This window comes from Pollicipes pollicipes, unplaced genomic scaffold (assembly GCF_011947565.3).
Source record: "Pollicipes pollicipes isolate AB1234 unplaced genomic scaffold, Ppol_2.1 Scaffold_4295;HRSCAF=5057_pilon_pilon_pilon, whole genome shotgun sequence".
NCBI classification, from domain to species: Eukaryota; Metazoa; Arthropoda; class Thecostraca; order Pollicipedomorpha; family Pollicipedidae; genus Pollicipes; species Pollicipes pollicipes.
The window spans coordinates 31,327,447-31,347,062 of record NW_023596461.1 but is presented as its reverse complement, the minus strand read 5'-3'; the positions used below and the strand labels follow the sequence as shown (position 1 = coordinate 31,347,062).

General features: G+C 54.3%; 3 protein-coding genes across 5 annotated transcripts in view; all 3 read left to right on the top strand.

Moving 5' to 3' along the window:
• The first annotated feature begins 7,188 nt into the window (after window positions 1-7,188).
• On the top strand, window positions 7,189-8,294 carry LOC119096256 (calmodulin-like protein 5). The gene is made up of 2 exons (XM_037219075.1): window positions 7,189-7,271; window positions 7,492-8,294. The coding sequence occupies exons 1-2, from the start codon at window positions 7,242-7,244 to the stop codon at window positions 7,966-7,968; spliced, it is 507 nt and encodes a 168-aa protein (XP_037074970.1). The 5' UTR covers window positions 7,189-7,241; the 3' UTR covers window positions 7,969-8,294.
• Window positions 8,295-11,392: 3,098 nt separating this feature from the next.
• Window positions 11,393-12,925, top strand: LOC119096255 (calmodulin-like protein 5). 2 transcript variants are annotated; one of them, XM_037219073.1, is made up of 2 exons: window positions 11,393-11,472; window positions 12,261-12,925. In XM_037219073.1, exons 1-2 carry the CDS (start codon window positions 11,398-11,400, stop codon window positions 12,735-12,737), a joined length of 552 nt encoding a protein of 183 aa, XP_037074968.1. In that variant the 5' UTR covers window positions 11,393-11,397; the 3' UTR covers window positions 12,738-12,925. The 2 variants fall into 2 exon arrangements, with proteins under 2 accessions (XP_037074968.1, XP_037074969.1); XM_037219074.1 differs by lacking the exon at window positions 11,393-11,472 and adding an exon at window positions 11,982-12,040.
• Window positions 12,926-16,366: 3,441 nt separating this feature from the next.
• The window catches only part of LOC119096253 (putative calcium-binding protein CML18), a 26,235-nt gene continuing 22,985 nt past the window's right edge, over window positions 16,367-19,616 (top strand). The window contains exons 1-2 of one of the 2 annotated variants that reach the window (XM_037219068.1): window positions 16,367-16,423; window positions 16,644-17,308. In XM_037219068.1, the coding sequence (XP_037074963.1) occupies window positions 16,394-16,423; window positions 16,644-17,120 (507 nt within the window). In that variant the 5' untranslated portion in view covers window positions 16,367-16,393 and the 3' untranslated portion in view covers window positions 17,121-17,308. Of the gene's footprint in view, window positions 16,424-16,643; window positions 17,309-19,616 lie in introns of those variants that run through there. The other variant, XM_037219070.1, reaches the window with a different exon arrangement.

The window sequence follows — 19,616 nt, the reverse complement described above, 5'->3', positions numbered from 1 at the left end:
AATCATGTAAAACTACGAACACAACTTGCTTCTTGGATAAGGCCTTTCCCGGAGAGTACCACCTTTGCGTTGTTGATTGTTCGCTAAACTAAACTGCACATGAACAAATATGATGATGTAGAAACGTTCCTGCCATTCACGCGCAGGCATTTGAACGGTAAAGTAGGGCTTCAAACCGCTGAATTACTGAAGGCATCCGACATCACAGCATACAACAATGAACGCTCAGCTGGGATGCGTCCACATCACGGATAGCGTGAAAAAAATTTGCTCAGTGATGTCGTGCGTTGTGGCAGTAAGGTAGTGTTGTCATGCCCGGTTACATTGGGTTAGGTTAGCGAGTGTCAGGTCCCAACACATGGTCATTTCCAGCACGGGCCGCGCAGACCCCTGTTGGTGTGTATTCTTTCACGGATTCCCTCGGCCACCGCCCGCCGCCGGGATGTCCGCTGGGATTCCCAACAGATGGCGTCCTGAACCGGCCGCCTCGGGCCGTGACGTCACAGACACAACAGGGTCATGACGTCACATGTTTGGGACCAGCGGACTGGAGCCGCCTGCATGCTGCGACCTGCAACTGAGGCGCCTGTGACGTCACCGACCAGTGACCTTGTGACGTCACAAGCTCTGGACAAACACCCCGCAGCCTGCTGGAGGAGGTAACTCCATCGGCCGCCGCGGATTTGTGACGTCACAAGCTCTGGAGTAACAAGCGGCAGCCTGTTGGAGGAGGTCGTTCAGCCTTCTAGAGTGGCTCCCAGTCGTCTTTGACCTACCGTCACACGCAGTGATAATGTGTACAGCTGATACAACCAACAGTGAAATGAAATCATCGTTCTCGGCAATATTACGTAATATGTTCAGTGCATTAGCGAGGAGCATCATTCACATAGATAAGACAATAGAATTAGCCTGATTCTTCGTAAAAACCAGGAGACTGGAGATAAAGTTAGTTTGATATTTCGGCAATATTCATTTATCGAAGCAATAGCAGAAGTGTTTCAACCAATTCTGCGAGCGATTCTCCTATTATTTGGATAAAGGTACGCCGCCGAAATATCAGCCTAACTGTATCTCCATTCTCCTCGTTTTCACAAGGAACAAGGCTAATACTACAGTCTTATCTATGTTCTCGGTAACATCTCACTTCTCAACAAATCATACAAAAGCGGCGTAGATAACAAACTATTCTTATTTCCTAGATTGCATCGTGCTACATTTGAACCAATGGCGGGTGCGGGACGAACATATTTTGTTGAGCTTTCTTCCTTCAGTAAACATTGCTGCTGAGCATAGGGCTACTGCGTCTATGTTACTATTACCCCTTCTTCCCCTTAAGATGATGATGATGATGCTGTGGGCATTAGGAGGAATGTTTCAAACAATAAATAGAGCACTGGTAAGAAAACAACTTCAACAGGGATGAACCACTCGAGAAACGTGCCCGTATTATGCTGGCAACTAAAAAGTGTACCTGTGAAAAAAACGCTGACTTCAACACCAATGCCGAGTTCACCAAGCATCGGTGAAAACAATCACTGACATCATCGGTGGTTCCGCTGTCTTCCTCAAGGGTACTAGTAGGGTGAGCTCCCCATAGTTATACCCAGGGAGCGCATCAGGCGTGCAGCTAGTATGGTGACCCCCCCCCCCCCCCCCAGTCTTACACCTAGGGAGTGCATCAGGCGTGCGTAGGTGTATGTGGCTGCCAAGCCTATCACTAGCACGATGGACTACGCTGTGTCCGCACTCGGCTGGGCAGAGATGCACTGTATGAGAACCAGTTCGGGACCATCTTCAGGCCAGGAGGGAAATAGGGCATCACGTGCGATGAATCTTATGACGGCACTGCATGGTTTACGAAGCACAGACAACTACACTACACTTCTCAAAAACTGAATATCGAGGGGCCTGCTCAGCTGTATATCCAGATACGAGCGCTAGAAAATCTGAGGTCACAACCACTACCCAAATAACTCACTATCAATAACAGGAGGACTCCATCGACGTTCATATCGATCAAGTTCTAGCAGTGCAGACAAATTGAGAGCGTATGGTTGCAACTATGCGCTATCTTGAAAACCAGAGAGAGCCGTCAGGTTAACCTGCGCTCTGTGAGGAATATGATGAAATTGTCTGCCTCCAATGAACTAACTTAGGCGGAAATATGGGGAACCACCGACTGCTAAATTTAAACAATGCAGGCAGGCGTCCTCAATGCTGATGCACGGAAGACGGCGTCATACAACACAGCACCGGCAAATCCTCGACGACTCACTAGTCTGCATCACCTTCCAGGTCAGTCACCAACTTGTTGGCGTGATTAGCCTGGCACGTGCCATTTGTGGATCTCTGATCCTCTGCACACCCTCTGAGCTCCGTCAAAGGTCCTGACACCGGGCTCAGGGTGACACCCTGAGGTCACTAACGTCTGCTGGCCGTAAAATATAATCGTGCCCAACACGCGCCATCCTGCACGGCTCTGCAGTGTGACGTCACGCAGCTGGGCCAGTCGGCCGCGCAGTAGTGGCTCCAGCGGCATCACTCTGGGAGCCGACAGGTTACGCCGGCCGCTGACCCCGCTCTCGTCTCCTGACATCCGACCCCGCGATGGGCTCACCCTATTACCCAGGGTCATGACAGGGTGGGTGGCAGTCCAGCTCGCCGTATCCCCCTGTCAACCCCAGCGTCGTATTCCTGGTGACGCCGCTGCCGCTGCCGGCGGACGGGCCACCAATTCGTATAAAGGCGGGGCGCGGCGGCCGCCTGCCAAGCATCCTTCACACCGGCACACCGCACGTCTGCATTGACCGTTCCAGCCGAACACAGTCGAGCACAATGCTGAAGCTGATCGCCACCATCGCCCTGGTGAGTGGACAATCTACGGCAGGGGCAGCGAGACCGTGTGATGTTAGAGCCAAATCACGGAGCGTTGCCGTCATAGCGGCACCTGATGTTCGCTTACGCAGGCTGTTAAGTGTTGCCAGACGTGTCTCGCTGACGACCTTCCTGACCACGTGAGACTGTGTACTGATGACGGCGAGGACAGCCAGACCGTCACTCTCCTCACGCGCTTTCTCCACCCGCAGACGGGCGCGCTGGGCGCCGCTATGCCCATGGGCCTCAACGGCGACGAGGTGCAGCAGGCGTTCCAGGGCATGCTGGACCAGTCGGACGCCGACGGCGACGGTCGCCTCTCGTCGGCCGAGCTTGAGCCCATCATACGGGCCGGCGGGCCGCACCTCAGCGCCGCCGACGTGAGGCACACCATCTCGCTCATGGACGGCGACGGCGACGGCTTCGTCAACCTGGCCGACTTTCGGCAGGCCGCCAACGAGCCGCCGCCGGCCGAGGTCGTGCCCATCGCCTTCCGCGCCGAAGACACAGACGGCAACGGCCAGCTGACGCAGCAGCAGGCCCTGGAGGTGGCGCCGTCGCTGCTCAGTGGACACCGGCAGCTCGAGCACGTGCGCTACGTGCTGGAGGACGCCGACACCGACGGCGACGGCATGCTGGAGCAGGACGAGTTCACGTTCGCCGTCGTCGCACTCCAGAAAGAGGTGTGAAGACGCTGTAAGGCCGGCTGGACGGAGGCGACTGTGAGGCAGGTCACCCTATGCCGACGGGGGCGCCCGCTAACGATGTGAGGTGCGTGATGTTAGCGCCATAGGCCTTGAAGCCCCCATTGTAAACCGATGTGTCATGCTCATGCTTCATCTGTGCCAACATCATATTTTGCCAATAAAACCACGCGAACCGCTCTAATGCCTGAACAACTTCTCTGCCGCCTCAACCATCGTAAGCTTCACGACCAAGCAAGCAAGCTGACCTCGGGTTTTCTGCGAGACAGACAACAACAACCACGCTAGCTGTCGTAAACCGCTTGAGGCACACCCGAGCTGAAGAATTCAGTACCGTCACTGATCTGTGGCGTTGTAGAGACGTGAGACGCAGCACATCCCGCCCAACGCCGTGGTGGAGCCCGCCCAGGTACGGCGGGCCCTCCCACCCGCTGACGAGCTGACGATGGAGCCTGTGCGAGCAGGCGGGAACACCGGCTACAGTCGCAGCCCGCCGCGGGGAACACGAGACCGTACCGGTCACAGCCGGGCCACACACGGACCACCGGTCAAGGACGGACACACCGGGTGACAAAGTACACCAGCTCAGGTATCCTGCCTTAGCATCGGGGAGTCACGCTCGGCCACCTGACCGGCTAACAGATGAGCCTGTGAAAAGCTGACCAGGCTGTGTCTGTATTCGGGGGCGTCGCATTGTACACTTTCGTGGGGGACCTGAGACCCCAATACTGAAATCAGCCCATCATTGCTCTTCCGAGCCTATCCCCCTCCTCCAAAGCATATGACCCAGAGAATCATTCGGCCGATGAAATGCAGTTCGTATCTGAAATGATGGTACCGTAGGTGCCTACATATATCATTATACATACCATAAAAACATCATATATCATCATTATGCTCCCATCAACGTAAAACGGGACGCCATTCTTTGAAACCACAGCAGTTTTGTAGCCAACTAACTTTTGAAGGCCAATTACAGCATCGGGGACGCAAATAACAGTGGTCAAAATCCGGGATTTTTATGATTTTTCGGTAGGTTAACTCAACTTTAGTGGCTCAGGCCAGCCCGAACCAATCTCAGAAAGTGGCATCGATGTTTGTATTCATGCGTACGAAATCATACGAAATTACGAACACAACTTGCTTTTTGGATAAGGCCTTTCCCGGAGAGAACCACCTATGCGTTGACAGAAGTACGCTAAATTAAATTGCACGTGAACAAATATGGTGGTGATGAGACGTTCCTGCGATTCACGCGCAAGCATTTCAATGGTAAATTATAGTTTCAAACCGCTGAACTCCTGAATGCACCTAATATCACAGCACACAATAACGAACGCTCAACTGAGATGCGTCCACGTCACGGCAACGTGAAAAACATTTTGGTTCAGTGATGTCGTGCCTTGTGGCACTGAAGTAGTCTGTTGTTGTCATGCCCGGTTACATTGTGCTAAGTTAACGAGTGTTAGATCCCAACATATCGCCATTTCCAGCCGGGACCGTGCAGACCCCTGTTGGTGTGTATTCGTCCACGGATTCCCTTGGCCACAGCCCGCCACCGGGATGTCCTCTGGGATTCCCAACAGATGGCGTCCTGAAGCGGCCGCCTCAGGCCGTGACGTCACAGACACAACAGGGTCATGACGTCATAGGTTCGGGACCAGCGGACTGGAGCCGCTTGCATGCTGCGACCTGCAGCTGGGAGCCTGTGACGTGGCCGGCCAGTGGCCTTGTGACGTCACAAGCTCTGGAGTAACACAATGCAGCCTGCTGGAGGAGGTAGTCCAGTCTGATGGAGCGGCTCCAGCTGTCTGTAGTCTACTGTCACACGCAGTGATGACATGGAGAGCTGACGTGATCAACAGTGTGCTGAAATCATGTACTTCGGCAATGTTGCGCTGGCGAATAAAATAATCCAGCACACCATAGGTAAGAAATAATCCCCATTTCCTAGGTTATGGAGTGTTTCATTTCAACCAATGGTGGCTCCGGAAGGAATGTAGTTTGTTAATCCATGTTCCTTCAGTACATTTTGCTGCTGAGCCTAGGGCTACTGACACCTATGTTACCATTACCCCCTGTTCCCCTCAAGGTGGTGATGATGATATGGGCTTTAGGCGGAAAATTTCGAATAATTCATAGAGCATTGGTAAAAACGACAAAATCGGAAGGGATGGACAACTCGAGAAACATGCCTACATCACGCTGAAAGCCAGGACACCTTTGAGAAACGCCAACTTTAACACCAACGTCGAGTTCACCAAACATTGGTCAGAGCAATCGCAGGCATTATTGGTGATTCCAATGTCTTCCTCTGGGAGTCAGAGATGTTAGAAGGGTGACCTCTCAACTGTTATACCCAGGGAGCGCATCAGGAGTACAGCTAGAGTAGGGTAACCCCCCCCCCCCCAAGTATTACGCCCAGGGGGCTGATCAGGCGCGCGTAGATGCATGTGGCTGCCGAGCCTATCACTGTTACGAGGGACCACGCTGTGTGCGCACTCGGCTGGGCAGAGATGCACTGTATGAGAACCAGTTAGGGACAATCCTCAGGCCAGCTCGTACTTAGGGCATCACATGCGCTGGTCCCTATGGCGGCACTGCATGGTTTACGAAGCACAGACAAGTACACTACACCTCTCAAAAACTGAATATGAAAGGACCTGCTCAGCTATATATCCACATACCAGCGATGGCAAATCTTTGCAATTATTGCCCAATTTTTGCATTGCATTGCACTGATTGCAACTACCGCTCAAATAACTGACCATCAATAACAGAAGGAGAATTCCATCGATGTTCATATCGATCAAGTTCCAGCAGTGCAGACAAATCGGGAGTGTAGGGCTCGAGCTATGCGTTACCGTTTGAATTGCGTTTGAAAGCCGAAGATCATCAGGTTAACCTTTCGGTCTATGAGGAATATGATGAAATTGTCTGCCTCCAATAAACTAACTTAAGGCGAAAATATGGGGAACCCAAGGCGGAAATGTGGGGAATCACCTACGGTGAACCATCAGCAATGCAGACAAGCGCTTTCAGCGCCACTGCACGGAAGACGACGTCATACAACGTAACACCGGTAAATCATCGACCGCGTCACTAGTCTGCATCGCCTTCCAGGTCAGTCACCACCTTATTGGCGTGGTGAGCCCGGCACATGCCGTTCATGGATCTGCGATCCTCAGCACACTCTCTGAGCTTGGTCAAAAATCCTGACATCGGGCTCGGGGTCAGACCTTGAGGTCAGCGACGTCCGCTGGCCATAATATACCACCGTCGTCAACACGCGCCATCCTGCACAGCTCTGCAATGTGACGTCACACAGGCGGGCCGGCCGGCCGCGCAGGGGGGCCCAGCGGTTTCGCTCCGGGGGCCGATAGGTCACGCCGGCCGTCGACCCCACACTTATCTCCTGACATCTGACACCGCGGTGAGCTCACGCTATGACACAGGGTCACGGCGGGGCGGGTGAAAGTCCAGCTTGCCGTATCCCGTGTCACCCCCAGCGTAGCATTCCTGGTGACGCTGCTGCCGCTGCCGGCGGACGGGCCACCAATTCGTATAAAGGCGGGGCGCGGCGGCCGTCTGCCAAGCATTCTTCACACCGGCACACCGCGCGTCTGCATTGACCGTTCCAGCCGAACACCGTCGAGCACAATGCTGAAGCTGATCGCTGCCATCGCCCTGGTGAGTGGGCAACCCACGGCGGGGCAGTGATACTGTGTGACGTCAGAGCCAAATTACGGAGCGCTGCCGTCATAACGGCACCTGATGTTCGCTTACGCAGGCCGTTAAGTGTTGCCAGACGTGTCTCGCTGGCGATCTTCCTGACCACGTGAGACTGTGTACTGATGACGGCGAGGACAGCCAGACCGTCACTCTCCTCACGCGCTTTCTCCACCCGCAGACGGGCGCGCTGGGCGCCGCCATGCCCATGGGCCTCAACGGCGACGAGGTGCAACAGGCGTTCCAGGGCATGCTGGACCAGTCGGACGCCGACGGCGACGGTCGCCTCTCGCCGGCCGAGCTCGAGCCCATCATACGGGCCGGCGCGCCGCACCTCAGCGTCGCCGACGTGAGGCACACCATCTCGCTCATGGACGGCGATGGCGACGGCTTCGTCAACCTGGCCGACTTCCGGCAGGCGGCCAACGAGCCGCCGCCGGCCGAGGTCGTGCCCATCGCCTTCCGCGCCGAAGACACAGACGGCAACGGCCAGCTGACGCAGCAGCAGGCCCTGGAGGTGGCGCCGTCGCTGCTCAGTGGACACCGGCAGCTCGAGCACGTGCGCTACGTGCTGGAGGATGCCGACACCGACAGCGACGGCATGCTGGAGCAGGACGAGTTTACGTTCGCCGTCGTCGCACGCCAGAAAGAGGCGTGAAGACGCTGTAAGGCCGGCTGGACGGAGGCGACTGTGATGCCGGTCACCCTATGCCGACGGGACCGCACGCTAACGATGTGAGGTGCGTGATGTTAGCGCCATAGGCCTCGACGCCGCTACTGTCAACCGATGTGTCATACGCATGCTTCATCCGTGCCAACATCATATTTTGCCAATAAAACCACGCGAACCGCTCTAATGCCTGAACAACTTCTCTGCCGCCTCAACCATCGTAAGCTTCACGACCAACAAGCAACTGACCTCGGGTTTTCTGCGAGACAGACAAAAACAACCACGCTAGCTGTCGTACATCACTGGAGGCACACCCGAGCTGAAGAATTCAGTACCGTCACTAATCTGTGGCATTGTAGAGGCGTGAGACGCGGCACATCCCGCCCAACGCCGTGGTGGAGCCAGCCCAGATACGGCGAGCCCTCCCACCCGCTGACGATGACGCCTGTACGCACCGGCGGAGACACCGGCTTCAGTCGCAGCCCGCCGCGAGGAACACGAGACCGTACCGGGCAACACACGGACCACCGGTCAAGGACGGACACACCTGGTGACAAAGTAGACCAGCTCAGATACCCTGCCCTAGCACCGGGGAGTCGCGCCCGGCCACCTGACCGGCTAACAGATGAGCCTGCCACCTGCGAAAAGCTGACCAGGCTGTGTCTGTATTTAGGGGTGTCACATTGTATACTTTCGTGGGGGACGTGGGCCTCCCCCGATGCTGAATTTAGCCTCCTCAATGGGCTTTTAGCCCCCCCCCCCCCCTGCTGAATTTAGTCCTTTAACGCTCTTCTGGGTCCCATCCCAGCCTCAATGCATATGAGTACAAAGAAGAATCCTACGGAAATAAAATGCAGCAAGTGTCCAACCTGCTGCTATCCTTAAAACCTAAATGCATCACTCGTCACAGGCATCATTATCATCATATATTTTTATCATTATCACATCGACTGAAAACGGGATGTCATTCTTTGACGTCACAACAGTTTCGAAACCAACAAACTTTGTAATGTCAAGTCTAGCATCGCGAACGCAAATACAAGTGGTCGAAATTCGGCATACATCAGGATTTGTGAGTAGGCTAAATCAACTCTATAGGCTCAGCCCACCGCCACAAATTCTCGAAATTAACAATTCTGTCTGCATCAATACTTATGGAATAACGCACAATTACAAACATAACTCGCTTCTTCAATTTAACCTTTCCCGGAGGGTACCACCTATGCGTTGACGGGGGTCCGCTAAACTAAACTGCACGTGAACAAATATGACGGTGCTGAGTCGCACCCGCCATTCATGTATAAGCGTTTGACCAGCAAAGCATAGCTTCAAACTGCTGAACTGCTGAATGCACCCAACATCACAGCATATAATAACGAACGCTCAACTGGGATGCGTAAACATCACGGGTAGCGTGAAGTAAAAAAACATGGGTTCAGTGATGTCGTGCCTTGTGACACTAAGGTAGTCTGTTGTCATGCCCGGTTAGACTGTGTTAGCTTAGCGAGTGTCAGGTCCGAACACATAGCCATTTCCTGCACGGACCGCGCAGACCCCTGTTGGTATGTATCCGTCCACGGGGTTGCCCGGGCGGTCGCCGCCGCCGGGATGTCCGCTGGGATTCCCAACAGATGGCGTCCTGAAGCGGCCGCCTCTACGCCCTACCCGCTACGGCCTCTCTAGCCGGGAGGTCACAGACACAACGAGGTCATGACGTCACAGGTTTGAGGACCAGCGGACTGGAGCCGCCTACATGCTGCGACCTGCGACTGAGGGGCCTGTGACGTCACCGACCAGTGACCTTGTGACGTCACAAGCTCTGGACAAACACGCCGCAGCCTGCTGGAGGAGATAGCTCTATCGGCCGCCGCAGATTTGTGACGTCACAAACTCTGGAGTAACTAGCTGCAGGCTGCTTGCGAAGGTAGTTCAGCCTGCTGGAGTGGCTTCGCGACGTCTTAAGTGTACTGTCACACGCAGTGGTAACGTATAGAGCTGGTACGACCAACAGTGAAACGAAATCATCGTTATCGGCAATCTTACGTGAGATGTTCAAAGCACTAGCGAGGAGCAATACTCACATAGATAAGACAATAGAATTAGCCTTGTTCCTCCAAAAATCACGAGAATGGAAAGATAGCTATGTTGATATTTCGGCAACATGCCTTCACTGAAGGAATAGCAGAAGCGTTTCAAACAATTCTTCGAGTGGTTCTCCTATTGTTTCGATAAAAGCACATTACCGAAATGTCAATCTAACCATGTCTCCATTCTCCTGCTTTTTCACGAGGAATAATGCTAATACTACTGATTATCTTTGTTCTCGGCAACTTTGCACTTCTGAACAAATCACACAACAGCACTGTAGATAACAAACTATTCTTATTTCCCAGATTGCATCGTGTTACATTGGAACCAATGGCGGGTGCGGGACGAATATGTTTTGTTAAACTTTCTTCTTTCAATAAGCTTTGTTGCTGAGCACAGGCCTACTGCGTCTATGTTATTATCACCCCTTCTACCCCTGAATGTGATGATGATGGTGCTATGCGCTTTAGGAGGAATATTTCAAACAATATACAGAGCATTGGTACGAAAACAGCATCAACGGGAATGGACCGTTCGAGAAACATGCCCGCATTATGCTGACAACCAAACAGTGTGCCTCTGAAAAAAACACTGATTTCAACATCAACGTCGAGTTCACCAAGCATCGCTGAAAGCAAGCGCCGGCATCATCGGTGGTTCCACTGTCTTCCTCAAGGGTGCTGGCAGGGTGACCTCCCGTGTTATACCCAAGGAGCGTATCGGGCGTGCAGCTAGTAGGGTGAGCACCCCCCAGCCCCTACCCTGTGTTATACCCAGGGAGCGCATCAGGCGCGCGTAGATGCATGTGGCTGCCGAGCCTATCACTGTTACGAGGAACCACGCTGTGTGCGCACTCGGCTGGGCAGAGATGCACTGTATGAGAACCAGTTCGGGACCATCTTCAGGCCAGGTCGTACTTAGGACATCACATGCGCTGGTCCCTATGACGGCACTGCATGGTTTACGAAGCACAGACAAGTACACTACACCTCTCGAAAACTGAATATCAAAGGGCCTGCTCACCTATATATCCAGATACGAACGATAGCAAATCTATGACCAAAAATACTGCACAAATACTTTACTGTCAATAACAGGTGGATTCCATTGATGTTTATATCGATCAAGTTCCAGGACTGCAGACAAATCGAGAGCTTATGGTTGTAACTATGCGTTACCTTGAAAACCGAGGAGACTCATCCGGCGAAGCCTGCGCGCAAAAAGCAATATCATGAAATTGTCTGCCTCCAAGTAACTAACTTGCGGCAGAAATATGGGGAGCCACCAACGGCTAACTTTTGACAATGCAGACAGACATCTTCAACGCCGATGCACGGAAGACGACTTCATACAACACAGCACCGGCAAATCATCGACGCGTCACTAGTCTGCATCACCTTCCAGGTCAGTCACCAACTCATTGGCGTAATTAGCCTGGCACGTGCCATTCGTGGATCTCTGATCCTCCGCACACCCTCTGAGCTCCGTCAAAGGTCCTGACACCGGGCTCAGGGTGACACCCTGAGGTCACCGACGTCTGCTGGCCGTAAAATATAATCGTGCCCAACACGCGCCATCGTGCACGGCCCTGCAGTGTGACGTCACTCAGCTGGGCCAGCCGGCCGCGCAGTAGTGGCTCCAGCGGCGTCGCTCTGGAGGCCGACAGGTCATGCCGGCCGCTGATCCCGCCCTAGTCTCCTGACATCCGACACCGCGGTGGCTCACGCTATGACACAAGGTCACGGCGGGGCGGGTGGCAGTCCAGCTCGCCGTATCCCGTGTCACCCCCAACGTTGCATTGCTGGTGACGCCGCTGCCGCTGCCGGCGGATGGGCCACCAATTCGTATAAAGGCGGGGCGCGGCGGCCGTCTGCCAAGCATTCTTCACACCGGCACACCGCGCGTCTGCACTGACCGTTCCAGCCGAACACAGTCGAGCACAATGCTGAAGCTGATCGCCACCATCGCCCTGGTGAGTGGACAACCCACGGCGGGGCAGTGAGACCGTGTAACGTCAGAGCCAAATCACGGAGCGCCGCCGTCATAACGGCACCTGATGTTCGCTTACGCAGGCCGTTAAGTGTTGCCAGACGTGTCTCGCTGGCGACCTTCCTGTCCACGTGAGGTTGTGTACTGATGACGGTGATGACAGCCAGACCGTCACCATCCTCACGCGCTTTCTCCACCCGCAGACGGGCGCGCTGGGCGCCGCCATGCCCATGGGCCTCGACGGCGACGAGGTGCAGCAGGCGTTCCAGGGCATGCTGGATCAGTCGGACGCCGACGGCGACGGTCGCCTCTCGTCGGCCGAGCTCGAGCCCATCATACGGGCCGGCGCGCCGCACCTCAGCGTCGCCGACGTGCGGCACACCATCTCGCTCATGGACGGCGACGGCGACGGCTTCGTCAACCTGGCCGACTTCCGGCAGGCCGCCAACGAGCCGCCGCCGGCCGAGGTCGTGCCCATCGCCTTCCGTGCCGAAGACACAGACGGCAACGGTCAGCTGACGCAGCAGCAGGCCCTGGAGGTGGCGCCGTCGCTGCTCAGTGGACACCGGCAGCTCGAGCACGTACGCTACGTGCTGGAGGACGCCGACACCGACGGCGACGGCATGCTGGAGCAGGACGAGTTCACGTTCGCCGTCGTCGCACTCCAGAAAGAAGCGTGAAGACGCTGTAAGGCCGGCTGGACGGAAGCGTCTGTGAGGCCGGTCACCCTGTGCCGATGGGACCGCCCGCTAATGACGTGGGGTGCGTGATGTTAGCGCCATAGGCCTCGACGTCGCCATTGTAAACCGATGTGTCATGCTCATGCTTCATCCGTGCCAAAATCATATTTTGACAATAAAATCATGTGAACCGCTCTATTGTCTGACCAACTTCTGTGTCGCCTCCATCATCGAAAGATTCACGACCAGCAAGCAATTAACCTCGGGCTTTCTGCGAGACAGACAACAACAACCACGCTAGCTGTCGTACACCGCTTGAGGCACACCCGACCTGAAGAATTCAGTACCGTCACTGATCTGTGGCGTTGTAGAGGCGTGAGACGCAGCACATCCCGCCCAACGCCGTGGTGGAGCCCGCCCAGGTACGGCGGGCCCTCCCACCCGCTGACGATGGAGCCTGTGCGAGCAGGCGGGAACATCGGCTACAGTCGCAGCCCGCCGCAGGGAACACGAGACCGCACCGGGCAACACACGGACCACCGGTCAAGGACGGAAACGCCGGGTGACAAAGTACACCAGCTCAGATATCCTGCCTTAGCATCGGGGAGTCACGCTCGGCCACCTGACCGGCTAACAGATGGGCCTGTGAAAAGCTGACCAGGCTGTGTCTGTATTCAGGGGTGTCACATTGTATACTTTTGTGGGGAACCTGAGCCTCCCCCGATGTCGAATTCAGACCAGCAACGCTCTTCCGAGCCTATCCCCCTCCTCCAAAGCATATGACCCAGAGAATCATCGGCCGATGAAATGCAGTTCGCATCTGAAATGACGGTACCGTAGGTGCCTGCATATATCATTATACATATCATAAAAAACATCATATATCATCATTATACTCCCATCAGCGTAAAACGGGGCGCCATTCTTTGAAACCACAGCAGTTTTGTAGCCAACTAACTTTTGAAGGCCAATTACAGCATGGGGGACGCAAATAACAATGGTCAAAATCCGGGATTTTATGATTTTTCGGTAGGTTAACTCAACTTTAGTGGCTCAGGCCAGCCCGAACCAATCTCAGAAAGTGGCATCGATGTTTGTGTTCATGCGCACGAAATCATACAAAATTACGAACACAACTTGCTTTTGGGATAAGGCCTTTCCCGGAGAGAACCACCTATGCGTTGACAGAAGTACGCTAAATTAAATTGCACGTGAACAAATATGGTGGTGATGAGACGTTCCTGCGATTCACGCGCAAGCATTTCAGTGGTAAATTACAGTTTCAAACCGCTGAATTCCTGAATGCACCTAATATCACAGCACACAATAACGAACGCTCAACTGAGATGCGTCCACGTCACGGCAACGTGAAAAACATTTTGGTTCAGTGATGTCGTGCCTTGTGGCACTTAAGTAGTCTGTTGTTGTCATGCCCGGTTACATTGTGCTAAGTTAACGAGTGTTAGATCCCAACATATCGCCATTTCCAGCCGGGACCGTGCAGACCCCTGTTGGTGTGTATTCGTCCACGGATTCCCTTGGCCACAGCCCGCCACCGGGATGTCCTCTGGGATTCCCAACAGATGGCGTCCTGAAGCGGCCGCCTCAGGCCGTGACGTCACAGACACAACAGGGTCATGACGTCATAGGTTCGGGACCAGCGGACTGGAGCCGCTTGCATGCTGCGACCTGCAGCTGGGAGCCTGTGACGTGGCCGGCCAGTGGCCTTGTGACGTCACAAGCTCTGGAGTAACACAATGCAGCCTGCTGGAGGAGGTAGTCCAGTCTGATGGAGCGGCTCCAGCTGTCTGTAGTCTACTGTCACACGCAGTGATGACATGGAGAGCTGACGTGATCAACAGCGTGCTGAAATCATGTACTTCGGCAATGTTGCGCTGGCGAATAAAATAATCCAGCACACCATAGGTAAGAAATAATCCCCATTTCCTAGGTTATGGAGTGTTTCATTTCAACCAATGGTGGCTCCGGAAGGAATGTAGTTTGTTAATCCATGTTCCTTCAGTACATTTTGCTGCTGAGCCTAGGGCTACTGACACCTATGTTACCATTACCTCCTGTTCCCCTCAAGGTGGTGATGATGATATGGGCTTTAGGCGGGAAATTTCGAACAATAGAGCATTGGAAAAACCGACAAAATCGGAAGGGATGGACAACTCGAGAAATATGCCTACATCACGCTGAAAGCCAGTGCACCTTTGAAAAACGCCGACTTTAACACCAACGTCGAGTTCACCAAACATTGGTCAGAGCAATCACAGGCATTATTGGTGATTCCAATGTCTTCCTCTGGGAGTCAGAGATGTTAGAAGGGTGACCTCTCAACTGTTATACCCAGGGAGCGCATCAGGAGTACAGCTAGAGTAGGGTAACCCCCCCCCCCCCCCAAGTATTACGCCCAGGGGGCTGATCAGGCGTGCGTAGATGCATGTGGCTGCCGAGCCTATCACTGTTACGAGGGACCACGCTGTGTGCGCACTCGGCTGGGCAGAGATGCACTGTATGAGAACCAGTTAGGGGCAATCCTCAGGCCAGCTCGTACTTAGGGCATCACATGCGCTGGTCCCTATGGCGGCACTGCATGGTTTACGAAGCACAGACAAGTACACTACACCTCTCAAAAACTGAATATGAAAGGACCTGCTCAGCTATATATCCACATACCAGCGATGGCAAATCTTTGCAATTATTGCCCAATTTTTGCATTGCATTGCACTGATTGCAACTACCGCTCAAATAACTGACCATCAATAACAGAAGGAGAATTCCATCGATGTTCATATCGATCAAGTTCCAGCAGTGCAGACAAATCGGGAGTGTAGGGCTCGAGCTATGCGTTACCGTTTGAATTGCGTTTGAAAGCCGAAGATCATCAGGTTAACCTTTCGGTCTATGAGGAATATGATGAAATTGTCTGCCTCCAATAAACTAACTTAAAGCGAAAATATGGGGAACCCAAGGCGGAGATGTGGGCAATCACCTACGGTTAACCATCAGCAATGCAGACAAGCGCTTTCAGCGCCACTGCACGGAAGACGACGTCATACAACATAACACCGGCAAATCATTGACCGCGTCACTAGTCTGCATCACCTTCCAGGTCAGTCACCACCTTATTGGCGTGGTGAGCCCGGCACATGCCGTTCATGGATCTGCGATCCTCAGCACACTCTCTGAGCTTGGTCAAAAATCCTGACATCGGGCTCGGGGTCAGACCTTGAGGTCAGCGACGTCCGCTGGCCATAATATACCACCGTCGTCAACACGCGCCATCCTGCACAGCTCTGCAATGTGACGTCACACAGGCGGGCCGGCCGGCCGCGCAGGGGCGGTCCAGCGGTTTCGCTCCAGGGGCCGACAGGTCACGCCGGCCGTCGACCCCACACTTATCTCCTGACATCTGACACCGCGGTGAGCTCACGCTATGACACAGGGTCACGGCGGGGCGGGTGACAGTCCAGCTTGTCGTATCCCGTGTCACCCCCAACGTTGCATTGCTGGTGACGCCTCTGCCGCTGCCGGCGGACGGGCCGCCAATTCGCATAAAGGCGGGCCGCGGTGGCCGTCTGCCAAGCATCCTTCCCACCGGCACACTGCGCGTCTGCATTGACCGTTCCAGCCGAACACCGTCGAGCACAATGCTGAAGCTGATCGCTGCCATCGCCCTGGTGAGTGGACAACCCACGGCGGGGCAGTGAGACCGTGTGACGTCAAAGCCAAATCACGGAGCGCTGCCGTCATAGCGGCACCTGATGTTAGCTTACGCAGGCCGTTAAGTGTTGCCAGACGTGTCTCGCTGGCGACTTTCCTGACCACGTGAGACTGTGTACTGATGACGGCGAGGACAGCCAGACCGTCACTCTCCTCACGCGCTTTCTCCACCCGCAGACGGGCGCGCTGGGCGTTGCCATGCCCATGGGCCTCGACGGCGACGAGGTGCAGCAGGCGTTCCAGGGCATGCTGGACCAGTCGGACGCCGACGGCGACGGTCGCCTCTCGCCGGCCGAGCTCGAGCCCATCATACGGTCCGGCGGGCCGCACCTCAGCGTCGCCGACGTGAGGCACACCATCTCGCTCATGGACGGCGACGGCGACGGCTTCGTCAACCTGGCCGACTTCCGGCAGGCGGCCAACGAGCCGCCGCCGGCTGAGGTCGTGCCCATCGCCTTCCGCGCCGAAGACACAGACGGCAACGGCCAGCTGACGCAGCAGCAGGCCTTGGAGGTGGCGCCGTCGCTACTCAGTGGACACCGGCAGCTCGAGCACGTGCGCTACGTCCTGGAGAATGCCGACACCGACAGCGACGGCATGCTGGAGCAGGACGAGTTCACGTTCGCCGTCGTCGCACTCCAGAAAGAAGCGTGAAGACGCTGTAAGGCCGGCTGGACGGAGCTGTCTCTGAGGCCGGTCACCCTGTGCCGACGGGATCGCCCGCTAACGACGTGGGATGCGTGATGTTAGCGCCATATGCCTCGAAGCCGCTATTGTGAACGGATGTGTCATACCCATGCTTCATCCGTGCCAAAATCATATTTTGCCAATAAAGCCATGTGAACCACTCTAATGTCTGACCAACTTCTGTGTCGCCTCAATCATCGGAAGCTTCACGACCAGCAAGCAACTGACCTCAGGTTTTCTGCGAGACAAACAAAAACAACCACGCTAGCTGTCGTACACCGCTTGAGACACACCCGAGCTGAAGAATTCAGTACAGTCACTGATCTGTGACACTGTAGAGACGTGAGACGCGGCACATTCCGCCCAACGCCGCGGTGGAGCCAGCCCAGATACGGCGGGCCCTCCCACCCGCTGACGATGGCGCCTGTACGCACCGGCGGAGACATCGGCTTCAGTCGCAGCCCGCCGCGGGGAACACGAGACCGTACCGGCCACAGCCAGGCAACACACGGACCTCCGGTCAAGGACGGACACACCGGGTGACAAAGTACACCAGCTCAGATGCCCTGCCCTAGCATCGGAGAGTCGCACCCGACCACCTGACCGGCTAACAGATGAGCCTGCCACCTTCGAAAAGCTGACCAGGCTGTGCCTGTATTCAGGGGCGTCGCATTGTACACTTTCGTGGGGGACCTGAGACCCCAATACTGAATTCAGCCCACCAATGCTCTTCCGAGCCTATCCCCCTCCTCCAACGCATATCGCCAAGAGAATCATCGGCCAATGAAATGCAGTTCGTGTCTGAAATGTTGGTACCCCAGGTGCTTAAATACATCATCATAAATATAATTGTCATCATATATCATTATCATAATCCCATCAGCCTAAATCGGGACGTTGTTCTTTGAAATCACAACAGTTTTGTAACCAACCAATTTTTAAATGTCAATTACAGCATCGGGGACGCAAATACCAGCGGCCAAAATCCCGGATATTTCAGAATTGATCGGTAGATCAACTCATTTTTAGTGGCTCAGGCCACCCCCAACCGATCTCGGAAAGTAGCGTCGATGTTTGTATTCATGCATGCGAAATGCATGAATACAAACTACGAACACAATTTGCTTCTTGGATAAGGCCTTTCCCGGGGAGTACCACCTGTGCGTTGACGGGGGTTCGCTAAATTAAACTGCACGTGAATAAATATGATGGTGCAGAGACGTTTCTGCGATTCACGCGCAAACATTTGAACGGTAAAGTAGAGCTTCAAACCGCTGAATTCCTGAGTGCATCCAACGCCACAGCACGCAACAACGAACGCTCAACTGGGATGCGTCAACATCACGGATAGCGTGAAGACAAAAACATTGGTTCCGTGAGGCCTTGTGACACTAAGGTAGTCTGTTGTCATGCCCGGTTACACTGTATTGGGTTAGCGAGTGTCAGGTCCCAACACATAGCCATTTCCAGCACGGACCGCGCAGACCTCCGTTCGTGTGTATTCGTCCACGGGGTTCCCTCGTCGGCCGCCGCCGCCGGGATGTCCGCTGGGATTCCCAACAGATGGCGTCCTGAAGCGGCCGCTTCAGGCCGTGACGTCACGAACACAACAGGGTCATGGCGTCACATGTTTGGGGACCAGCAAACTGGAGTCACTTGCATGCTGCGACCTGCAGCTGGAGCCTGTGACGTCACCAGCCAGTGAGCTTGTGACGTCACAAGCTCTGGATAAACACGCAGCAGCCTGCCGGAGGAGGTAGCTCCATCGGCCGCCGCGGATTTGTGACGTCACAAGCTCTGGAGTAACAAGCGGCAGCCTGTTGGAGGAGGTCGTTCAGCCTTCTAGAGTGGCTCCCAGTCGTCTTTGACCTACCGTCACACGCAGTGATAATGTGTACAGCTGATACAACCAACAGTGAAATGAAATCATCGTTCTCGGCAATATTACGTAATATGTTCAGTGCATTAGCGAGGAGCATCATTCACATAGATAAGACAATAGAATTAGCCTGATTCTTCGTAAAAACCAGGAGACTGGAGATAAAGTTAGTTTGATATTTCGGCAATATTCATTTATCGAAGCAATAGCAGAAGTGTTTCAACCAATTCTGCGAGCGATTCTCCTATTATTTGGATAAGGCACGCTGCCGAAATAAACGGCCTAACTGTATTTCCATTCTCCTCGTTTTCCCAAGTAATAAGGCTAATATTACTGTCTTATCTATGTTCTCGGTAACATCTCACTTCTGAACAAATCATGCAACAGCGCCGTAGATAGCAAACTATTCTCATTTCCTAGATCGCATCGTGTTACATTTGAACCAATGGCCGGTGCGGGACGAACATATTTTGCTAAGCTTTCTTCCTTCAGTGAGCATTGCTGCTGAGCATAGGGCTACTGCGTCTATGTTACTATTACCCCTTCTTCCACTTAAGATGATGATGATGATGCTGTGGGCATTA